Below are 21,722 nucleotides of genomic sequence, written 5' to 3'. Positions count from 1 at the left end.
GCACACGCACACACACACACACACACACACACACACACACACACACACACACACACACACACACACACACACACACACACACACACACACTAGTGATTAGCTTGGCTCTTTGAATAATTAAGCCCAGGATTAGAACTAATCAGGATGTGTGAAACAGCTCAATCTTGTTAGGGAGGATAGGCAAAAAATAGGCATTATCCCTGTACCACACACCCATTCCTCCTGCTCTCTCCACCATGCTCAGTCAGTCACTAGTGACACACCAGATACACAGTTCAAAGCTTTCTAGGGAAGGCTGAATCTTAATGAATAGCTTTCTCATCAGCACAGATTTCTTCATAAAGAGTCCAAAACTCACTTAATTGGCCTTAATTTGCGGATCTATGATGAGACAGTATCAGTAATGCTGGGGGCTGGTATCCATGATAAGCATGTATATTGAGTCAGGCTGAAGGCTCCAATAGTTCCCATAATTGTTTGGGATTGAACACCCCCCTGCAGTATACCTGGCCTTGCCCCACTCCACCACTCTTAGCCTAAACATCAGCAGCATGTGACCATGCCACTCTCATCTGAATGAGTAAGAGAGAGAGGGGTCCGGATTGGTCAGTGCAGTGGTGAGATCTTTGATAAATAATAAGCTGAGATCAGCTTGTCAATGTGCATCAGGGACACATTTATATTAGATTTAGACAGGATTCTGCTGGGTACATTTTTCACTTTAAAACCCATGAATTAACATTTTAAGGATTCAGTACTCTGTCTCTGTCATTATGTAGTTCCCATGGAGTAAATGATAAACACCGGGGAAAAGTCAGCCTGATTCACAGTCTTGGTATACTGTAATTGTAAACATTCCTCTATTGTGTTCGGAGCACTGTGTTCGGCTTGGCTCCTCCATTGTGGTTGCTTGGTTTACCAGGCCTCAGGCAGTGGTGGTTCACTTCAACCGGATGGATAGATGGATAAACCATCATGGCTCCAGTCCCAGAGGCTGGCCTCATTCTTCGTCTGGTCTGGTCTGGGCTCAGCATGGCATGGTTGGTATGCTCCCCAGTCCCTCTCCATTAGGGGTGTGTTTAAATGTTTAAACGTTAAAACATTTCAATTCATTTGGGATACTTAACGTCAAGAAAAATCCCATACCCAAAATCAATGTTTGTTTTCTGATTTATTTCACAAAATAAAAATCTCAGTAGAGTTATCACAAAATATATTATTTTCCATGTTATACAGTGCCTTCAGAAAGAATTCACACCCCTTGACTTTTTCTTAGTTATGTTGTGTTAGAGACAGAATTTAAAATGTCAAAGTGGAATTATGTTCTTAGACATTTTTATAAATGAATTAAAAATTAAAAGCTGGAATGTCTTGATTCAGTAAGTATTCAACCCCTTTATTATGGCAATTATGAATAAGTTCAAGAGTAAAAATGTACTTGACAAGTCATATAATAAGTTGCATGGACTCACTCTGTGTGCAATAATAATAATATGATTTTTGAATGACTACCTCATCCCTGTACCTACCCCACACTACAATTATCTGTAAAGATCCTCAGTCGAGCAGTGAATTTCAAACACAGATTCAACCGCAACGAGCAGGGAGGTTTTCCAATGCCTCACAAAGAAGGGCACCTATTGATAGATGGGTAAAAACATAAAAAGCAGACATTGAAAATCCCATTCAGCATGGTGAAGCTATTAATTACACTTTGGATGGTGTATCAATACACCCAGTCACTACAAAGGTACAGGTGTCCTTCCTAACTCAGTTGTCAGAGAGGAAGGAGATTACTCAGGGATCTCACCATGAGGCCACTTTAAAACAGGTACAGAGTGTAATGGCCGTGATAGGAGAAAAGTGATGGATCAACAGCATTGTAGTTACTCCACAATACTAAGCTAAATAACAGAGTGAAAAGGAAGCCTATACAGAATATAACTATTCCAAAACATACATCCTGTTTGCAATAAAGCACTAAAGTAAAATTGCAAAAAATGTGGAAAAGAAATTACCTTTATGTACTGAATGCAAAGCACTATGTTTGGTGCAAATCCAACACATCACTGAGTACCACTTTTCATATTTTCAAGCATGGTGGTGGCTGCATCATGTTATGGGTATGCTTATAATCGGCAAGGACTAGGAATAAAGGACTAGGAATAAAACTAAGCACAGGCAAAGTCCTAGCGGAAAACCTGCTTCTGTTTGTTTTCCAACAGATACTGGGAGACAAATTCACCTTTCAACAGGATAATAACCTAAAACACAAGGCCAAATATACACTGGAGTTGCTTACCAAGACGATATTGAATGTTCCAAAGTGTCCTAGTTACAGTTTTGAATTATATAGGCTTGAAAATATATGGCAATACTTGAAAATGGCTGTCTATCAATGATCAACAACCAACTTGACAGAGCTTGAAGAATTTTCAAAGAATAATGTGCAAATATTGTACAATCCAGGTGTGCAAAGATCTTAGAGACTTACCCAGAAAGACTCACAGCTGTAAAACACTGCCAAAGGTGTTTCTTACATGTATTGACTCAGTTAAATATTTCTGTATTTCCTTTTAAATACATTTGCAAAAATATATATAATAATACTAATAATATTAGTTATAATAATAATATAATAATATTTTCACTTTGTCATTATGGGGTATTTTGTGTAGATGGGTGATAAAAAATATATTTATTACATTTTGAATTCAGGCTGTAACCCACTAAGTCAAGGTGTGTGAATACTTTCTGAGGGCACTGTAGCCTATCTAGACAATAGGCTATAAATGCCTGGGGGAAAGATGTCAACTGTAAATAATACCAGAGGAAGAGGCAAACTTTAGGCCACTTTGGTGAATTTGCGAGGCATGCAAAAAAGATTACCAAGACATATGCGCACCACATTTTTTCTGCCTGCCCCCTCCTCCCTCTCCCTCGCGCTGGTTCGCCTGGGGCGTAGTCATTACGCAGATTATGTTGCTAAACGTTTCTTAAACGGAAGCAAATTAAACAAAATAGGGAGGGACCTACTTGAATTTGTCCAATACATTTTTTTTTTGTGATTAGTCAACTGTTTTGACTAATAATTACGCCCCTGCTCTTTCTCTTCGCTAATGATTCAAGTGTGTGTTCAGTCTTCGGTCTTGTAGAATATCCTAGACTATTCCTTGATGATGATGAAACCTGCTTTACTGAAGTTCGAGACATTGCAAGTCAAGAAATTGCCAGCTAGAGCATTCCATTGCGTGACACAGCTTTTGATTGCCGATAGATCGGCCTAGTGCATGGTTGTGACTGTCTGCCTGGTGGCCGACCTGCCTAAACTTTGCCCCTCTCTCTCCGTCCCTCGCTAGCACGCTATAAAATATGTGTGTTTGTGTTCGGCAACTAATCAGTCTCCTCCGTTCCAAAAATACTGAATCTAAAGAGTCGATTCCTTGCGTAATCGAATCTTGACACTCAGAAATGGGAGATGACACCGGGAGTCGATGTGCAAGGGTTTGAGGAATAAATTATTTTGGAGTCAACTCTCCAACACTACATCATTGTTAACAGTTGGAAAAATGGCAGAGAAAGAAACGCGACAGCAGTGAAGTCCTGTATGGTAAAATTTTGAGAAGTTATATGAGAAGGAAATGCTAACTGTGCGAGGTGGATTTGAGGTACAGTAACGATAGTACAGGTGCAATGCTTCATAGAGGTCGACCAATTAATCGGAATGGCCAATTAATTAGGGCCGATTTCAAGTTTTCATAACAATCAGTAATCAGCATTTTTGGACACCAATTATGGCCGATTACATTGCACTCCACGAGGAGACTGCGTGGCAGGCTGACTACCTGTTATGCGAGTGCAGCAAGGAGCCAAGGTAAGGTGCTAGCTAGCATTAAACTTATCTTATAAAAAACAATCAATCTTAACGTAATCACTAGTTAACTACACATGGTTGATGATATTACTAGTTTATCTAGCTTGTCCTGTGTTGCATATAATCGATGCGGTGCCTGTTAATTTATCATTGAATCACAGCCTACTTCAAACGGGTGATTTAACAAGCTCATTCACAAAAAAAGCACTGTCGTTGCACCAATGTGTACCTAACCATAAACATCAACGCCTTTCTTAAAATCAATACACTAGTATATATTTTTAAACCTGCATATTTAGTTAATATTGCCTGCTAACATGAATTTCTTTTAACTAGGGAAACTGTGTCACTTCAGTGCAAGCAGAGTCAGGGTATATGCAGCAGTTTGGTCCGCCTGGCTTGTTGTGAACTGTGTGAAGACATATTTATAACATTGAAGGTTGTGCAATGTAACAGCAATATTTAGACTTAGAGATAAAATACAGAACGGTTCCGTATTTCACTGAAAAAATAAACGTTTTGTTTTCGAAATGATAGTTTCCGGATTTGACCATATTAATGACATAAGTCTCGTATTTCTGTGTGTTATTATATTATAATTAAGTCTATGATTTGATAGGGGCAGTCTGACTGAGCGGTGGTAGGCAGCAGCAGGCTCGTAAGCATTCATTCAAACAGCATTTTCCTGCATTTGCCAGCAGCTCTTCGCTGTGCTTCAAGCATTGCACTGTTTATGACTTCAAGCCTATCAACTCCCGAGAATAGGCTGGCAATACTAAAGTTCCTCCTACATCCAATAGTCAAAGGTATACGAAATACAAATGGTATAGAGAGAAATAGTCCTATAATAACTACAACCTAAAACTTCTTACCTGGGAATATTGAAGACTCATGTTAAAAGGAATCACCAGCTTTCATATGTTCTGAGCAAGGAACTTAAACGTTCGATTTTTTACATAGCACATATTGCAATTTTACTTTCTTCTCCAACACTTTGTTTTTGCATTATTTAAACCAAATTGAACATGTTTCATTATTTATTTGAGACTAAAATGATTTTATTGATGTATTATTTTAAGTTAAAATAAGTGTTCATTCAGTATTGTTGTACTTGTTATTATTACAAATATATATATAAAAATTGGCCAATTAATCAGTATCAGAAGGCTGTTTAAAAAGGCTGTTTAAACCTCAAGACATGTTTTAAAATTTTTCACATCCCTACCATCACATCAATTCAAGTCCCATAAAACCAGCTCCTGTTCTTCAGCCACTCCACCTAACCTGGCTGAGTTAAGTCTTAATGGGTTTGAATGACTAAGTCAAGGAGAAGAGGGTCCTCAGTAGCTCTGGCTGTTTGAGTACAGTAGAGTAGAGTATTGTGCCCTGAGGGCTAACCTTGTTATCTTGTTAGCCGATCTTCAGCTTAATTAACCAGAGGTTGACCTTGTAATGCAGCCTCAGCCTGTGCCTGCCTGCCTGGCTGCCTGCCTGCCTGGCTGGCTGCACTATCAGGAGTCAGTCTCCTCTCCTAGGAGAGCAACACTCAGTATGGACGGACAACGCATCATTTGGAAGCTTCTAATGAAGGACTGAAATTATGTCCGATTTCATTAGTGGGGAAAGAAGATTACTGTAGTTACTATACAATGTGGGAGTGATTGAGTTAGTGTGTGTGTATTGGTGTGGGTGTAGGCCTAACCGGTTTCCGTGTGTGTGTGTGTGTGTGTGTTGTAAAGCGGGTGTGCACAGAGCATTTCAGGTCGAGTGTGAGATAGGGGCCAGGAACAGTGTTGTCTATTTGGTTTGTTCAGCAGTATGCACCTGAATGCCACAGATACAAAAGACATCAATACTTATCTTTCATCCATTCAGTGTGATGTGCGCGTCACAAATACTTCAGCCCTAACTGATCATAATGATACCCTCTCATTCTGTGTCCTGTATGTTCAGCAGTAAGCTGATGATGAAGGTTATTGTTTCTCCTCAGCAGTAGAAGCCACAGTATACTCTGTTTGTCTCTCTCAGACTGGGTTGCAGTACATCCAGAGCCCTTCTCTCTCTACCTGAAAATAAAAGTCAGAGTTGAGTAACAACCACAGCGTGTGGCGATCCACCAGCCCCCCCACTGCAGAGGCGCTCAAACTGCTACTTTAAGCTGAATTTGATGCCTTTGTGACTATCTGAAATTGAAACCTTACCTCATCGGAAGAAATTGCTCCAGGGTGATAGAGAGAGGATGGGGGGGTTGGAGAGGGTGGTAAGGGTGGGGATCAGAGCTGTTGAGTGGTGCTGTCTGTGACAGCATTAGTCTCTGGTGGTTGTGTGCGAAGATAATGAACTCGTGAGAGATCCAGGCGGAGGTTCAGTGGTGGTGTGGATGATCTCTGTGATAAATGGGACATCAGATAGTCATTCATCTCACTGACATTTTCTCCCACAGAACCACACCGCTCTGCACCACACCTTTGCTTTACTCTGCTCAACAGCAACACACCTTGGTTTCACCTCGGAACATTTAAACCTGCAGTGTGTCTGACACACACAATACTGTACATTCATCCACTACTGCCGTTTATGATCAAGGTGAAAACATAATTTGTACGTTTGATTATATTTTTGGATTCATGGCCTCTGCATAATTACAGAGTTGATGGGTGGTTATGCAGGGTCGCATGGCTACTACTGTATATGATGAGTGTCCTGCAGTGAGCAGGTCATTAACCCTTAATCCTATCCCCTCTAGCCACATGGGGTCCACTCCATCCTCATCTCTCACTGAACACACCCACTGTTGTCTCCCTGCACTCACACATATATCACACATGTGCCTTTAACAATCCCTCAATTTCAGCTTGCAGCGTTCGAGGGTAGAAAGAAAGAGATAAGTGATACAGTAAGAAATGTCATCTAGCCAGGTTAGAAGACCTGGGGGGGGGGGAGGAGTGATTGACATTAACAGAATTCCTGTAGAATTCAGGTTGGGTCATTTTAGAGCTCTAGGAATGACTGTTCTTCACTATAATTAACTGACTTGCTCCTCCATGGCAGGGCAGTGTATTGCTAGACTGCATGTTTTATTGCCACTCTTCCCTCTGTATTCCTTTTTTATTGAGTCTCAAAGGTCAAGTTGTCTTGCGGTTGTGTAGTGTTTGAGGGATGGTTCCATAGGATATACAATGGGAGGAGAAGACAGAGTGGCTCCTGTGGATAGAGTCAGAGTGGGGAGCGACGAAGGCTCACTTGTGTTCAACCTTAATCACCTTTAGAGACTGGTGTGGGTCCAGGGGAGTGAGATGGGGTTTATAATGTGTGGATGTGTGGTCACAACCTTAGCCCCCCAGGGTAGATTCGTCTCAGCTCTTAGACCCAGTGAGGAGCTCCCAACTCCCAGTCTAGCTAATGACTGACTGTGGCCTTGGCCAGGCTAGGGGAACACTATCTAGCCCCTAGCCTCCCCCAACAGAAGGGAATGTATTTTTAACAACATCCCAGCCAAGCACATTACTGTATTGATAGACAATGCCCACTCAAGCCGAATTGGCCCCTCATTCATTTCCTGTCCAAACATTTACATTGTCTTGTAAATCAGGTGCTAAATCCCAACAACAAGATCCTTTCATTCCACCTGGATGCTGCCGGGATTGTTTCCCTTGTCTAGGATCAGCATCCTCTGAAAACAGCCTTCTCGGAATCTCAATCCTGCCTTGGATTTATGATGCCATTCATTCCCATTCAGGCCAATAACATCCAGGGCTCCGACCATTCATTCTGCTGTTTCACATGCAACTTTATGGAAATAGCCTCTGTAGACCGGCCATTAACATTGAAAGGGTGAGAGAGTCCTTTCAAGTTCTAAGAATGTGTTTGTATGTGTGTATGTATGGTTTTGTTTGATTGTGCTCACAGATGTAGTGTGTGTGTGTGTGTGTGTGTGTGTGTGTGTGTGTGTGTGTGTGTGTGTGTGTGTGTGTGTGTGTGTGTGTGTGTGTGTGTGTGTGTGTGTGTGTGTTCATGATGGGGGTTCTGTAAGTAGGATATGCACTCCTGAGTGGGCTATGGTCCCATGCTGCTCTGTAAATGGCTTGGTGCTCAGTGCAGCTCATGCTGTCTCCCCTCACAGTGTGACAGAGAGTTCACATCTAGGCCGCCACTGTCAGGGGCGTAATTAAGATCTAAAATAAATGTAGTTCATGCTGATACACGCACACAGTTCTGTATTATAGCACTCTGCTATTGCCAGCACTCAGGATTACTCTGTATGATGGTGTCAAGCAAATAAATAGTGCCATGAAAATGACTGTCGCGCTAGAGTGTGAAATTTGAAAAGCATTTGAGGATTTGGCAGGCCTGTATGAGACTGCTCTTTCTATAGACTCTGACATTGCACACACACACACACACACAAACACACTGACACACACACACACACTGACACACACACACACACTGACACACACACACACACACACACACACACACACACACACACACACACACACACACACACACACACACACACACACACACACACACACACACACACACACACACACACACACTATCTGACTACTTTGCAGTCTTATTGAACTTCATTTCTCTCCCTTACTTAGTATCCTGCACCCTGTGCCTCTGTTCTCCTCTCAGTGTGAAATGCACAGTGGGCAGAAATGCACCAGCAGGGGGTTTGACCGAGCCCCAGGCGTTTGCTCTTACTGTGTGTGTGGACAGCCCACATGCTCAACTAGGGGCCGTAACATTGAAAAGGGCTTCTTTACACGTATCAGAATTCATAGCATTTTCCAGCCATGTTTAGGAGTGAGTTTCAAATAGACTGTGTGTGGCACTACTGCTACCGTCAGTGGACATTTTGAGAGCGAGTGGTTGTAGGCATCTCGCTCACACACAAGGCCACACACAAGCACATAAACACACATACATTCCTCTCCCACATACCTGAGTAAATGACAGTGTTCAGCTGTTCATTTAATTGCAGTTTATACAGCCTGACAAGACTACCAGGCACTCTCTCTTGCCCTATTTTTCACTACAAAGAGCCTGAGTGTGTGACTGTGTGTGTATGTCTGGAATACTTGTCTGGAAGGCATGGGAAACACAGACTACGAAGTAGTGGGTGACTTGACATTGTCCCAGTTGACTTTGAAGTTTCTGGTATGGAGAGGACAGAATCAATTTGTTACGTCCTTATATAACTATATATCCCATCAGGGGGATTTGATTTGCATCCCCTGGGTGAGATGAGGCATACATGGAGTACGTGGTCAGTTGAAAAGTATAGTAACCAACAGATCTGATGAATGTTTCTTTCAACACATGTGATTACCCATAAACACTGCTCTGCTCCTGCACACCCTTAGATGTTCTGCTGAATCCCAATTTGCCGGAACTCATTATAAACTTGGCCAGGGAAGAGAGAGAGGGGAATAGAGAGAGAGGGGGATGAAGAAAGGTTCTACATTCTGGTTTCTCTGAGAGAGCCATAAGGCAACTCTCCTCCAATCTCCTCCTCTTAACGTCCGGAGCAGAGCGGAGTGTCCTCTCTCTCTCTGATGTCCAATGGACTTTGTCACAGCCAACTTGATCCTGTCCATCCCAATCCTTTCCCGGGTTCCAGCGCAGTATTCCGTGCCAGCACTGTACTCTTCAACCTGCATACCGTCCTGTTTTTCCCTGTTAGTTTCCATCCCAGATCCCAGCCAGAGACGTTCCGCAAATACTCCCAGACGAATGAGGTCATTAAGTATAGGGTACGGGGGTCTCCCCCAGCCTGAACATTGACATCATACTTAAACCTTCTCAGGAGACAGACAAGCTGACCTAATTCAAGACCGCAACCCATTAGTCTCAACTCTATTAAAGAATCTGAAGTAGAATCATAGCAAAAACACCAAAGCATCCCAATATAAATCTCTTGTCTTCCCTCACTCTCTCATCTGTTTCGTGTTTGTTCTTTTAAATAACCGTCTGTGTTGTATTAGCTGTAGAGACTGTAGACCTCTCTCTCCAAATGAGAGATGTTGTTAAAGGCATAGAGCAGCAACTACGGACCAGCCAGCTCCAAATCCCTGTCAGAGTATGGACAGTAATCCTGGGCCTAGCCTGCGGATCACATCAATGCAGCTAACAGACTTTTATGGACAAATGTGATTGTTTCATCGAGCAGTCCCTCTGCTCTATAGCCTCCCTTAACGCCTCCATCATATCTGCCTGCTCTCATTAGGCCTGGCAGGTTTTCTACCAGGTGCAGTCATAGTGACACATAAAGATTTACCTAGTTACCTTGTGTGTAATGTATGTGCCTATAAACATGTAAAAATGCCAAAATAAAGGAAACACTTGATTCAATGAGGGACACTGTAACGGTCATCGTTGCATGAAGAAGTGGACCAAAGCGCAGCGTGGTAAGTGTTCATGATTTATTAATAGAACTGAACACTGAATAACAAAACAACAAAGAGAACGAACAAAACTGAAACAGTTCTGTCTGGTGCAGAAACAAAAACAGAAAACAACTACCCACAAAACACAGGTGGGAAAAGGCTACCTAAGTATGGTTCTCAATCAGAGACAACGATAGACAGCTGCCTCTGATTGAGAACCACACCCGGCCAAACACACAGAAATAGAAAACATAGAACACAAAAGAGAATAGAATGCCCACCCCAACTCACGCCCTGACCAAACCAAAATAGAGACATAAAAAGGATCTAAGGTCAGGGCGTGACAGTACCCCCCCCCCCCCCCCCCTTCCCCCTCCCCCCAAAGGTACGGACTCCGGCCGCAAAACCTCAACCTATAGGGGAGGGTCTGGGTGGGAATCTATCCGCGGTGTCGGCTCTGGAGCGCGACGTGGACCCTTGGCGCAGCGGGCCCAGGACAGGAGGGCAACTCTGACTCTGGCAGCTCTGGACAGGAGGGAGACTCTGGCAGCTCCGGACAGGACACAGGCACAGGACTCACCAGGCTGGGGAGACCTACTGGAGGCCTGGTCCGTGGAGGAGGCACAGGATAGACCGGGCTGTGGGGGAGCACTGGAGATCTTGTGCGTTTCCTTGACACCACTCTTCCAGGCTGAAATGCCCACTCTAGCCCACTAGAAATGCCCACTCTAGAACAGGCCGCACTGGGATCTCCTGGCGAACTTGGGAAACCTTGCCTAGAGCCGGTGCAGGATATCCTGGCCCGAGGAGACGCACTGGAGGTCTGGAGAGCAGGGCTGGATCCTCACCCTAGCCCGGCAGGTGCGGGAAGCTGGAATGTAGCGCACCAGGCTAAGAACGCGTACTGGAGATCTGTAGCGCCAAGCTGGCAGCAGACGTGCAGGGCTGGGGAGGCGCACAGGAGGCCTGGTGCGTGAGGCTGGCAGTCTTCACCAGACGGCTAGCACGGACCTCAGGACGAGTATGGAGAGCTGACTCAGGTGACATCAAATCGAGGACACGCTCCGTCGGGCGGATGTCGTGTCTCATGCACCAACACAGCAACTCTCTCATTACTCTCTCCTCCAATCTCCCCATCAACTCCTTCACTGTCTCTGCTTTGCTTCCATCGCTCACCTCCAATTTCACCCTGACTGGCTCTGGTTCCATCCTCAGCTCAGTGCTGCCCCCTCAAGTTGAAGGCTTACTGGGGTACTGCAGGCTACCACTAGCAACTAAGTTATCCTTATAACTTCTTCTGTGTTACAAGGCCATACATCTGGTGTATTAGAAGCAATTATTGGCACCAAGATTGTTTTCTAAACATATTTTTATTTACACAAAGTTTGCCATTTTTCCATTCACTATAATAGGGATCCTGTTTTCTGCTAACAATGCCTGCAGGACCGTGGTTGGCCTTGAACTTCTGTGGCTTCACTGAGAGGGGGCAATCGTCCCCCCCTGGTGCTTCTACACAGGTGTGGTTCCTAAATTAATTAAGCAATTAACATCCCATCATGCTTAAGGTTATGTATAAAAATGCCCAGTTGCCCATTATTTTGGCTACCATGGCTAGAAGTGACTTTGAAAGAGGAGTCTCAAAAGAGCATTGTGTGTGTGTGTGTGTGTGTGTGTGTGTGTCTGTCTGTCTGTCTGTCTGTCTGTCTGTCTGTCTGTCTGTCTGTCTGTCTGTTCTGGCTCGTGATTGCCCAATGCTCTTAGACACTTTATGTTGGTGTTTCCTTTATTTTGGCAGTTACCTGTATGTTGCATGTGAGTGCTGAGTGCAGAGTGCTATGTGTGTTGTCTCTGTGTATGTCCACTGTTATGATAGATAGTGTGAAGACCCTTGAGGTTCGTTGTAATCCGTTTTCAAGAATCAATTTCCCCCCTATTCCTGTCTATACCATTTGGCCAAAGGGATGAGAGGGGAGGATGCACATATTAGATTACTCTTCCATTTACCACACTATGAACCTACCGGACAGACTCATACATAGGTAATCCCAGACGCACCCCAGGCGCAGATTTACTTTACCCGCTACATCAGTTCGGATTGGCCAGGACTCTCCACTTGATGCGGTGATGTCATTTAAGGCATCACCGATACCAGGGGGTGACATAGTGGCCAAAGCTTTCCACACTGTCAATGTCACCAACTGCAACTCAAGTACCTGGGTGTTTGGGGAACCAGCGAGTAGACAATTATTCACATTGTTTAAGGAGTGCTTGTAGTGGGCCTGGTGTGTGAAGCTGGGCCAGAAACTGTAACCCGACGCTACACCTCTTCACACTGCTGCCCGTGGAACTGCTTTATCTCCAGATCAGTTTTTACCACTCATTTCCTGTGTGTGTGTGTGTGTGATAATGTGGTCTCCTACCTGTAGAGTGGTTATTTTACATTGAGAGATTGCAGCCATTGTAATCCCAAGTGCCATGCTTGGATTTGCGGTTGATATCGCATCTCTTTAAGTGGTGTGTTTGCGTCACCCGGCTCATGGCATCGCACTCTGTTTGGCAAGCTGAGACACAGGAACGTAAAGGAGATACTTTGGGTTCAGGGCCACCAACAGAGTCATGAAACCACACTTGATCTCAGCAATGTAATACTCGACATATGCTCAGACAGTCACTGCATAGTCTTTGATGTCTTAATAAAGAGGTTGATGTCTGTTCTGTTTTCATCCATTAATTTGTATGCGTTCATACAGTATCTGGGTGGAACTATGCTTATCAAGGTGTGTTGGATATCTGTACAATACTATGGTCTCTTGCTTGGTCTCACACTCTCTTTGTCTCTTCCTGGAAAGAGAACCCAGGGCAGTTCTGAAAAGACAGAGGAGATTCACCTCTCCCGTCTTCCTTCCTTCACTCTCTCCTCCCATCCTCCCTCGTATTCCCTTCGTCCTCCCCTCCACACCAAAGCTGATTCTCATCACTACAGCAGAAGAGCCTCAGAGATGGTTGACAGTCGTAAGAAGGAAGTGTATGTCTGGCAGAGGTGTTTACAAATGAACATTGGTGTGTGTGTGTGTGTTCACAAGGTGCATGCAGTGTGGATGCGTACCTGTTATGGTCTGTGTGTATGCATGCAGTGTTTGTGTGTGCGGTGTGTGTATGTGTGTGTGTTTTGGTCTGTGTGTATGCATTCATTTCAGTGTGTGAGTGTGCATTTGTATGTGTGTGTGTGTTTATGTGTGGGATTGCGTGCTGGCTTTCGGCTGGCTCTTTGCAGATAAGGCTTGGTCTTCCTCAAGCCCACCTGTGGCGGGGTGATACTACAGCCCAGTAACACCAGCCAGCTCAGGGAGCAGCTACACCCCTCAGGCACAAACCCAACATAATTAAAACAAGCAACACAACAAGCGTGCAGAGAACAGGGAACTGGGTAAACTGGCGGTCGTTCTCCACTCCATTTATTACCCTTCTGAATATGTCTGCACAGGGCGTTTATTGAAATTGAAATTAAATATGTATGATCTTGCCCTGCGGCTAGATTGGTGGTTTTCTGTATTTTCCACCATGGAGTTGTTTGTGTATGGATGTGTTTGTGTTTTTGTGCATTCATTTTAAATGCTTGATGGAGCCCTCTCACTTGCCTTAGAAAACACCCCATAATTATGTTTTGTTATGGCGAGACTTAATTAGATCATTGTTCTCAGGATGACCAGGCATGTAGGTTCTCTGTCCTGGTGGGTTTTCAGTGTTATCCATGGGACAGAGTAATGAGCACTACTGGAAAAGGAAATGTAGGAGTAGTGTACCACCTGGCCCTCTGTCCCTTCTTACTTCCCGAACGCTCTGCTGATGAAATGGAGAGTATAGACGTTATCGATCTTCCCATAGATCAGTTTCCCTCTACCTGCAACCTAATGGGGGATGTGGGGTGCAATGGTCCTGTGTGTGTGTGTGTGTGTGTGTGTGCGTGTGTGCGTGCGTGTGTGCGTGCGCGTGCTTCCGCACGTGCATATGTGCCTGTGATTCAGGGTGAGGCTGACTGGAAGCAGCAGTTGATCAATCGGAGTGCCCTCTTTCAGTGACATTCCCAGCAGCACCTTGCCATCAAGGTCTGTGTCTAGAATTCTGTTGAGCCAGTGTAATGCCATACCTACTGCACTGAAGTCATAGCATCACTGAATGTACAGTATGTCATTTCTATTTGTAATGTAGCAAATCCGTAGTCATTTCCAGAGGAAGACAAAGAGCACACGCATCCAACAGACATACAATGTGTGAGGTATTTATGTGGCTGACTATTTGTGGTTTAAAGGAATCAGTAGGACGACAGCACTGTGACTGCTCCTCCCCCCACAGTCTCTGTGCTACAGTACAGTAACGTGTTGCAGCTTCTCTGGTATAGGTCTGTGAGTTAGGGCTTTGTATCTGCTATACTGCATCATCTCCCCATTAAAGCATTATAAAACATGCATTATAAAACAGGAACTCCCCAGTCAGACCCACTGCGGGCCCTGTAAGTTAGCACTGTGAACCACTGTGCTACCGGCCACATGAAAGAGCAGCCAAATCACACCCGTGTTCCCAACAGGCAGTAAAACAGGTAATATACTGTACCACCCACAAATGGCTGCAATTACTGGACAGTATTAACTGTCCTCTCTCTCTGTCTCTCTGTCTCTCTGTTTCTGTCTCTCTGTCTCTCTGTCTCTGTCTCTCTCTCTCTCTCTCTCTCTCTCTCTCTCTGTCTCTCTCTCTCTCTCTCAGAGTATCACACACAGACAAGCATAGTTAAGCACTTAAACCTTTTTATGCCAAAGTGGATCCGTTCAAATAGTAAGGGTAGCTACAGTAGAGCCAGTACAAATGTCCTTTGTTAGTTGTAACGGGGAAGAAGACGAGTTAAATCTGGAGAGATGGTGGAACGGAAGGATAGAAGGACGGAGGGATGGATGGAGGGAGGCAGTAACATGGAGCTCATTAAGGAGCCTTTATCAAATATCCCCTGAGGGGGGGGCTCAGGATATTGTAATGAGTGACAGGTAAACAGAGTAGGAGGAGACTGTGTGATTGTTAGTGTTTGAATAGATGGAGGTTTTGGCCCATACCTCCAGGTTTTCCGTAATGACTTCAAGGAGAGGCTCTACTCGCAAACACACAAGGACGCAGTTGCACATGCCAGCACTCTTGATTTGTAGAAGATAATTACTCACCATTAAGACCAGGTGTTTTAGCTTACACCCATTTGAATGATCTACAATGTGCACGCAAGCATGTACGCACACCACACACCCACACACACCTTCTCCCACTCCATTGTCATAAATAATATTCTGAGAGAGCTGTAGGCTGCCTGCCCACTGCCTGCCTGCCCGCTGCCTGCTTGCCTGCCTGCCCGCTGCCTGCCTGCCTTCCTGCCTGCCTGCCCACTGCCTGCCTGCCCGCTGCCTGCCTGCCTGCCCACTGCCTGCCTGCCTGCCTGCCTGCCCACTGCCTGCTTGCCTGCCTGCCTGCCCACTGCCTGCCTGCCCGCTGCCTGCCTGCCTGCCCACTGCCTGCCTGCCCACTGCCTGCCTGCCCGCTGCCTGCCTGCCTGCCCACTGCCTGCCTGCCTGCCTGCCCGCTGCCTGCCTGCCCACTGCCTGCCCACTGCCTGCCTGCCCACTGCCTGCCTGCCTGCCTGCCTGCCTGCCTGCCTGCCTGCCTGCCTACCCACTGCCTGCCCACTGCCTGCCTGCCCACTGCCTGCCTGCCTGCCTGCCTGCCCGCTGCCTGCCTGCCTGCCTGCCTGCCCACTGCCTGCCTGCCCGCTGCCTGCCTGCCTGCCCACTGCCTGCCTGCCCGCTGCCTGCCTGCCTGCCCGCTGCCTGCCTGCCCACTGCCTGCTTGCCTGCCTGCCTGCCCACTGCCTGCCTGCCTGCCTGCCCGCTGCCTGCCTGCCCACTGCCTGCCTGCCTGCCTGCCCACTGCCTGCCTGCCCACTGCCTGCCCACTGCCTGCCTGCCCACTGCCTGCCTGCCTGCTGCCTGCTTGCCTGCCCACTGCCTGCCTGCCCACTGCCTGCTTGCCTGCCTGCCCGCTGCCTGCCTGCCTTCCTGCCTGCCTGCCCACTGCCTGCCTGCCCGCTGCCTGCCTGCCCGCTGCCTGCCTGCCTGCCCACTGCCTGCCTGCCCGCTGCCTGCCTGCCCACTGCCTGCTTGCCTGCCTGCCTGCCCACTGCCTGCCTGCCTGCCTGCCCACTGCCCAGCTCCCAATCTGCCATCTTCTGCAGCTTTGCACCACTTACCTAGCAGAATGTTAATGTATAATTCCTTAAAGAAATAGCCCCTGACTGCTGCCTGATAGATATAATTTTTTGGTTGAAATAATTTATTAGGGAGGGCTAAACCCCATGGCAGAACATGGAAACACTTCAAAGCCTTGTTTAATAAAACATACAGTGGACATAGCAGCGTTCTCTTCTTCTCCCTCTCAGAGAGTGTTACTGTGCCGACAGCAGGATCAAAGACTTCTGACAAATGGAAGTTGATTAACAGCTAGACCCGTCCGCCTCAGCGCTTCACAGGAGTGAATAGCCCTGAATTCCTTCAGCGGGGTTGTACATGTTTCAAAGTAAACCTCCCTCTCTCTTCTATCTCTCCCTGTCTCTGAGCTTTATGCATATCAACCGAGAGCGCGAGAGCCTTGGAAAATATTATAAAGCGTCCATATTGAAAATGAACAGCATAAGGTTTTACACCCTTATTTATAGCACAGAACATATTGATTTAGAAAAATGCTCATATCATACTCTCACAACTATAAACAACATTTTGTTTTTGCAGTGGAGATTTAAGGGAAGAATTGTTTATTAAGATATGCCAGCTGTGCTTACTGCTATGTATTGCCTCCTGGGGCTCTGGGCCCTTAAACAATAGAGAAACATTGTGTCTGCCACATGACAATGTGTGTTCATTAGAATGTCAGACAGGATAACAGTTGGTACATCCACCAGCTCAGCTACGATATTGCCCTGTCTAATTACTGTGCTGCTGCTGAAGTGAACAACTGCTGAGACTGATATGCACTGTACTGCTGGATGTGTGCATTACAGACACGGTATGGCTTCCTGGGCTATTCATGCATTAGAGAGATGTATAGCATGTGTGTGTGTGTGGTGTGCATGTGCGTGTTTGAGAGAATTTGTGAGGTAAATCACTTAATCTTAGTGGGTGCTTTGTTAATGTGTGTGTCTCTGTGTGCGTGATAAATATGGTCTCCACATAGTTTCTATTCCCCCAGACTCTAATAAGCTACTTTTTCTCATGCATGCTTCCTCAGAGGGCTACAATATTGTGTGAGTGTAAAAGGGGAGGGACAGACCCTGCCCTCTGGCCTATAGTTAAGACTGAGGGTGAGGAATGCATTCATATGACAGAGTGATGTTTGGGTCATGGCATGTGCTGCTGATTATATTGTGCTTAGGTCTTAAAAATGTAAATAAGTATTTAACAGAGTGAGGCAAGTGAGAAAAAAAAAAGTGTTCAAATACTAGAATGGCCTTAGTTCAACACCTATTCAGGAGATGTTAGCCTGTTCGGGAGGTTGAAAGAGCTTTATTTCAGCCACAATCCAAGGAAGAAGATCTCTTTACTGGAAGATAGAGGAATTTATTATCTATTTATTTTTATTTTGAGAAATGTGAGGGGCATCCGGTCAGGGAAGGCTTCAGCATACGTACAATGTAAGTCTCATGTTATGTCTCCTCTCGTCCCAGGATCTCGTCTGCGTCAGGATGACTCCCCTCCTCGGATCGTGGAGCACCCCTCTGACCTCATCGTGTCCAAGGGGGAGCCGGCCACCCTCAACTGCAAGGCGGAGGGGCGTCCCGCCCCCACGGTGGAGTGGTACAAGGACGGGGAGCGGGTGGAGACAGACCGGGACAACCCCCGTTCCCACCGCATGCTGCTGCCCAGCGGATCCCTCTTCTTCCTGCGCATCGTCCACGGCCGACGCAGCAAGCCAGACGACGGCAGCTATGTGTGTGTGGCCCGTAACTACCTGGGCCAGGCCATTAGCCACAACGCCTCACTGGAAGTAGCCAGTAAGTAATGCTCTCTCTCTCTGGGTGGTGGTGGGTTAAAACCACCTCGGGGCTGGGCTGGTGTATAACCTTAGTCTCAGGATATCACTTCTTTATTACACTTAATAATTACAGAAAGCAGCCATTCATTAGATGTCTGAGCAGTACTGTGGTTCCTGCCAGGTTGGGACGATCACAAAAAGGAGAATATCCAATGTCACCAACCACAGCACCAAACCAGCCCAGTCAAGAGCCATGGACCAGTATAGACTGTGAAGTCATGGTCTCATGGTGACGACAAGTCTGGCCCTTCTCTCTCTCTCTCTCTCTCTCTCCCTCTCTCTCTCTCTCTCTCTCTCTCTCATTTCAGTTCAATTCAAGGGGCTTTATTGGCATGGGAAATACGTGTTAAAATTGCCAAGGCAAGTGAGGTAGATAATATACAAAAGTGAAATAAACAATAAAGATTAACAGTAAACATTACACATACAGAAGTTTCAAAACAATACAGACATTACAAATGTAATATTATATATATATATACAGTGTTGTAACAATGTACAAATGGTTAAAGTACACAAGGGAAATAAATAAGCGTAAATATGGGTTGTATTTACAATGGTGTTTGTTCTTCACTGGTTGCCCTTTTCTTGTGGCAAAAGATCACAAATCTTGCTGCTGTGATGGCACACTGTGGAATTTCACCCAGTAGATACTGTATGGGAGTTTATCAAAATTGGATTCTTTGTGGATCTGTGTAATCTGAGGGAAATATGTCTCTCTAATATGGTCATACTTGGGCAGGAGTTTAGGAATTGCAACTCAGTTTCCACCTCATTTTGTGGGCAGTGAGCACATAGCCTGTCTTCTCTTGAGAGACACGTCTGCCTACGGCGGCCTTTCTCAATAGCAAGTTTATGCTCACTGAGTCTGTACATAGTCAAAGCTTTCCTTAAGTTTGGGTCAGTCACAGTGGTCAGGTATTCTGCCACTGTGTACTCTCTGTTTAAGGCCAAATAGCATTCTAGTTTGCTCTGTTTTTTGTTAATTCTTTCCAATGTGTCAAATCATTATCTTTTTGATTTCTCATGATTTGGTCTAATTGTGCTGTTGTCCTGGGGCTCTGTGGGGTCTGTTTGTGTTTGTGAACGGAGCCCCAGGACCAGCTTGCTTAGGGCACTCTTCTCCAGGTTCATCTCTCTGTAGGTGATGGCTTTGTTATGGAAGGTTTGGGAATGGCTTCCTTTTAGGTGGTTGTAGAATTTAATGGCTCTTTTCTGGATTTTGATAATTAGTGGGTATCGGCCAAATTCTGCTCTGCATGCATTATTTGGTGTTCTACGTTGTACACTGAGGATATTTTTGCAGAATTCTGCATGCAGAGTCTCAATTTGGTGTTTGTCCAATTTTGTGAAGTCTTGGTTGGTGAGTGTCTACGTGAGGGGCCTCTCTCTCTCTCTCTCTCTCTCTCACTCTCACTCTCACTCTCTCTCTCACTCACTCTCACTCTCACTCTCTCTCACTCTCACTCTCTCTCTCTCTCTCTCTCTCTCTCTAGTTCAGCCTTTGAACAGCATCTAAGATGACTACAGCCATGCCAGACACAAAACATACAGATAATATGAAGGCTCAGGCTGCATCTGAGCCTGCATACAGTTTACCTGAAGTCAGCTCAACGATACTAATTACTCTACTGGCCCCTTACTGGATCGTTGGAACTATCTGCAGAGTATGGCAGCCTGTTTATTATTTTTGTCATCGTTGTTTATTTTCTAACACCCAGTGCAAGGTCAACCAAGGTAAAATGCTAGCTTGCTCTATACACGAGTATGTGGGACAGAATGGGTCCGCTGAGTGCTGAAGCGCGTAAAAATCATCTGTCCTCGGTTGCAACACAATGTTACAAACTGCCTCTGGAAGCAACGTCAGCACAATAACTGTTCGTTGAGAGCTTCAAGAAATGGTTTTCCATGGTTGAGCAGTGCCATGTGCAATGCCATGTGTTGGTTGTAGTTGTGTAAAGCTCACCACCATTCTGACTCTGGAGTAGTGGAAACGCGTTCTCTGAAGTGGGGTATCACGCTTCACCATCTGGTAGTCTGATGGACAAATCTGGGTTTGGCGGATTTGAGGAGAACACTACCTGCCCCAATGCATAGTGCAAACTGTAAAGTTTGGTAGAGGAGGAATAATGGTCTAGGGCTTTTTTCATGGTTCGGGCTAGGCCCCTTAGTTCCAGTGAAAGGAAATGTTAACGCTACAGCATACAATTACATTCTAGACAATTCTGTGTTTCCAACTTTGTGGCAACAGTTTGCAGAAGGTAATTTCCTGTATCAGCATGACAATGCCCCCGTGCACAAAGCGAGATCCATACACAAATAGTTTATCAAGATTGTTGTGGAGGAACTTGACTGGCCTGCACAGAGCCCTGACCTCAACCACATCAAACACCTTTGGGATGAATTGCAACGCCGACTGTGAGTCAGGCCTAATCGACAGCATTGTCCCGACATCTAGTGGAAAGCCTTCTCAGAAGAGTGGAGGCTGTTATAGCAGCAAAGGGGGATCAACTCCATATTAATGCCCATGATTTTGGAATGAGAATTTTGACGAGCAGGTGCCCACAAACTTTTGGTTAGGAAGTGTATTGTCTGTCAATAGTAAATGTGAAATATAGTCTAGCAGTTTTTGGGTTATATAAGGATTTTCAATACAGTTTGATCCTCTATCCTGTTCAAAACACCCTGTGAAACCCTAGGGAGAGAGAGCAGTAATCCTCCTGAGTGTATTTGTCCCGCCCTTTGCTACCACGGAAAACAGCCTTTTTACCAACTCCATTTTCAACATTAAAATAACAGCTCCATTTTGGCTTTTTCTCTATTAGTCCTTGCTAATGGGCCTGTCGTGGTAATCCTTGTTTCAACCAGTGCTGGCTGTCTGACAGGTAGGGAGGGCAGAGTCGGTCCCAGGGTTTAGCACGGCTTTTCTGGAGCTACAAACACCGAAGGAGCAACTCCAACCGTCACTACCGTGTAAGTTATCGATGATGCATGCTGTGATAAACTATTTCCCAAGTTGCGATGAATAAAGTAATACTCTACTCTCTACCTTTAAGGCCTTTGAAGAACATGAGGGTTTCACATGTCAGGGCAGGAATAACCATGCATATACCTCTCTATACATTTTATATTCTAACTGCCTGGGGTGATGTAGTACTGTAACACTGTTTATTCATATGTAATCTTACAATGTTTTATAATCGGTGCAGTGTTTGGAAGGAGCCTGGTCTAGCTGTTGTTCAGTGTTTCCAGACAGTGTAGTTCAGGACTCGTTTTCACTTAGTTAGTTGATGCACCAGCTTGTTTCGTGGTAAGTCTGCCAGACCAAT

The 21,722-nt window shown here is 45.5% G+C and overlaps 1 protein-coding gene across 1 annotated transcript in view; it reads left to right on the top strand.

The window, feature by feature from the left end:
- The window catches only part of LOC139422917 (roundabout homolog 1-like), a 208,023-nt gene that overhangs the window by 73,939 nt on the left and 112,362 nt on the right, over positions 1-21,722 (top strand). Inside the window, exon 3 of the mRNA XM_071174387.1 lies at positions 18,026-18,352. Coding sequence (XP_071030488.1) covers positions 18,026-18,352 — 327 coding nt within the window. The remainder of the gene's footprint in view (positions 1-18,025; positions 18,353-21,722) is intronic.

The sequence above is a fragment of the Oncorhynchus clarkii genome, chromosome 12 (genome assembly GCF_045791955.1).
Source record: "Oncorhynchus clarkii lewisi isolate Uvic-CL-2024 chromosome 12, UVic_Ocla_1.0, whole genome shotgun sequence".
Lineage (NCBI taxonomy): Eukaryota > Metazoa > Chordata > Actinopteri > Salmoniformes > Salmonidae > Oncorhynchus > Oncorhynchus clarkii.
Note: the sequence above shows the minus strand (reverse complement) of the source record. Positions and strands in the feature narration are given on the sequence as shown.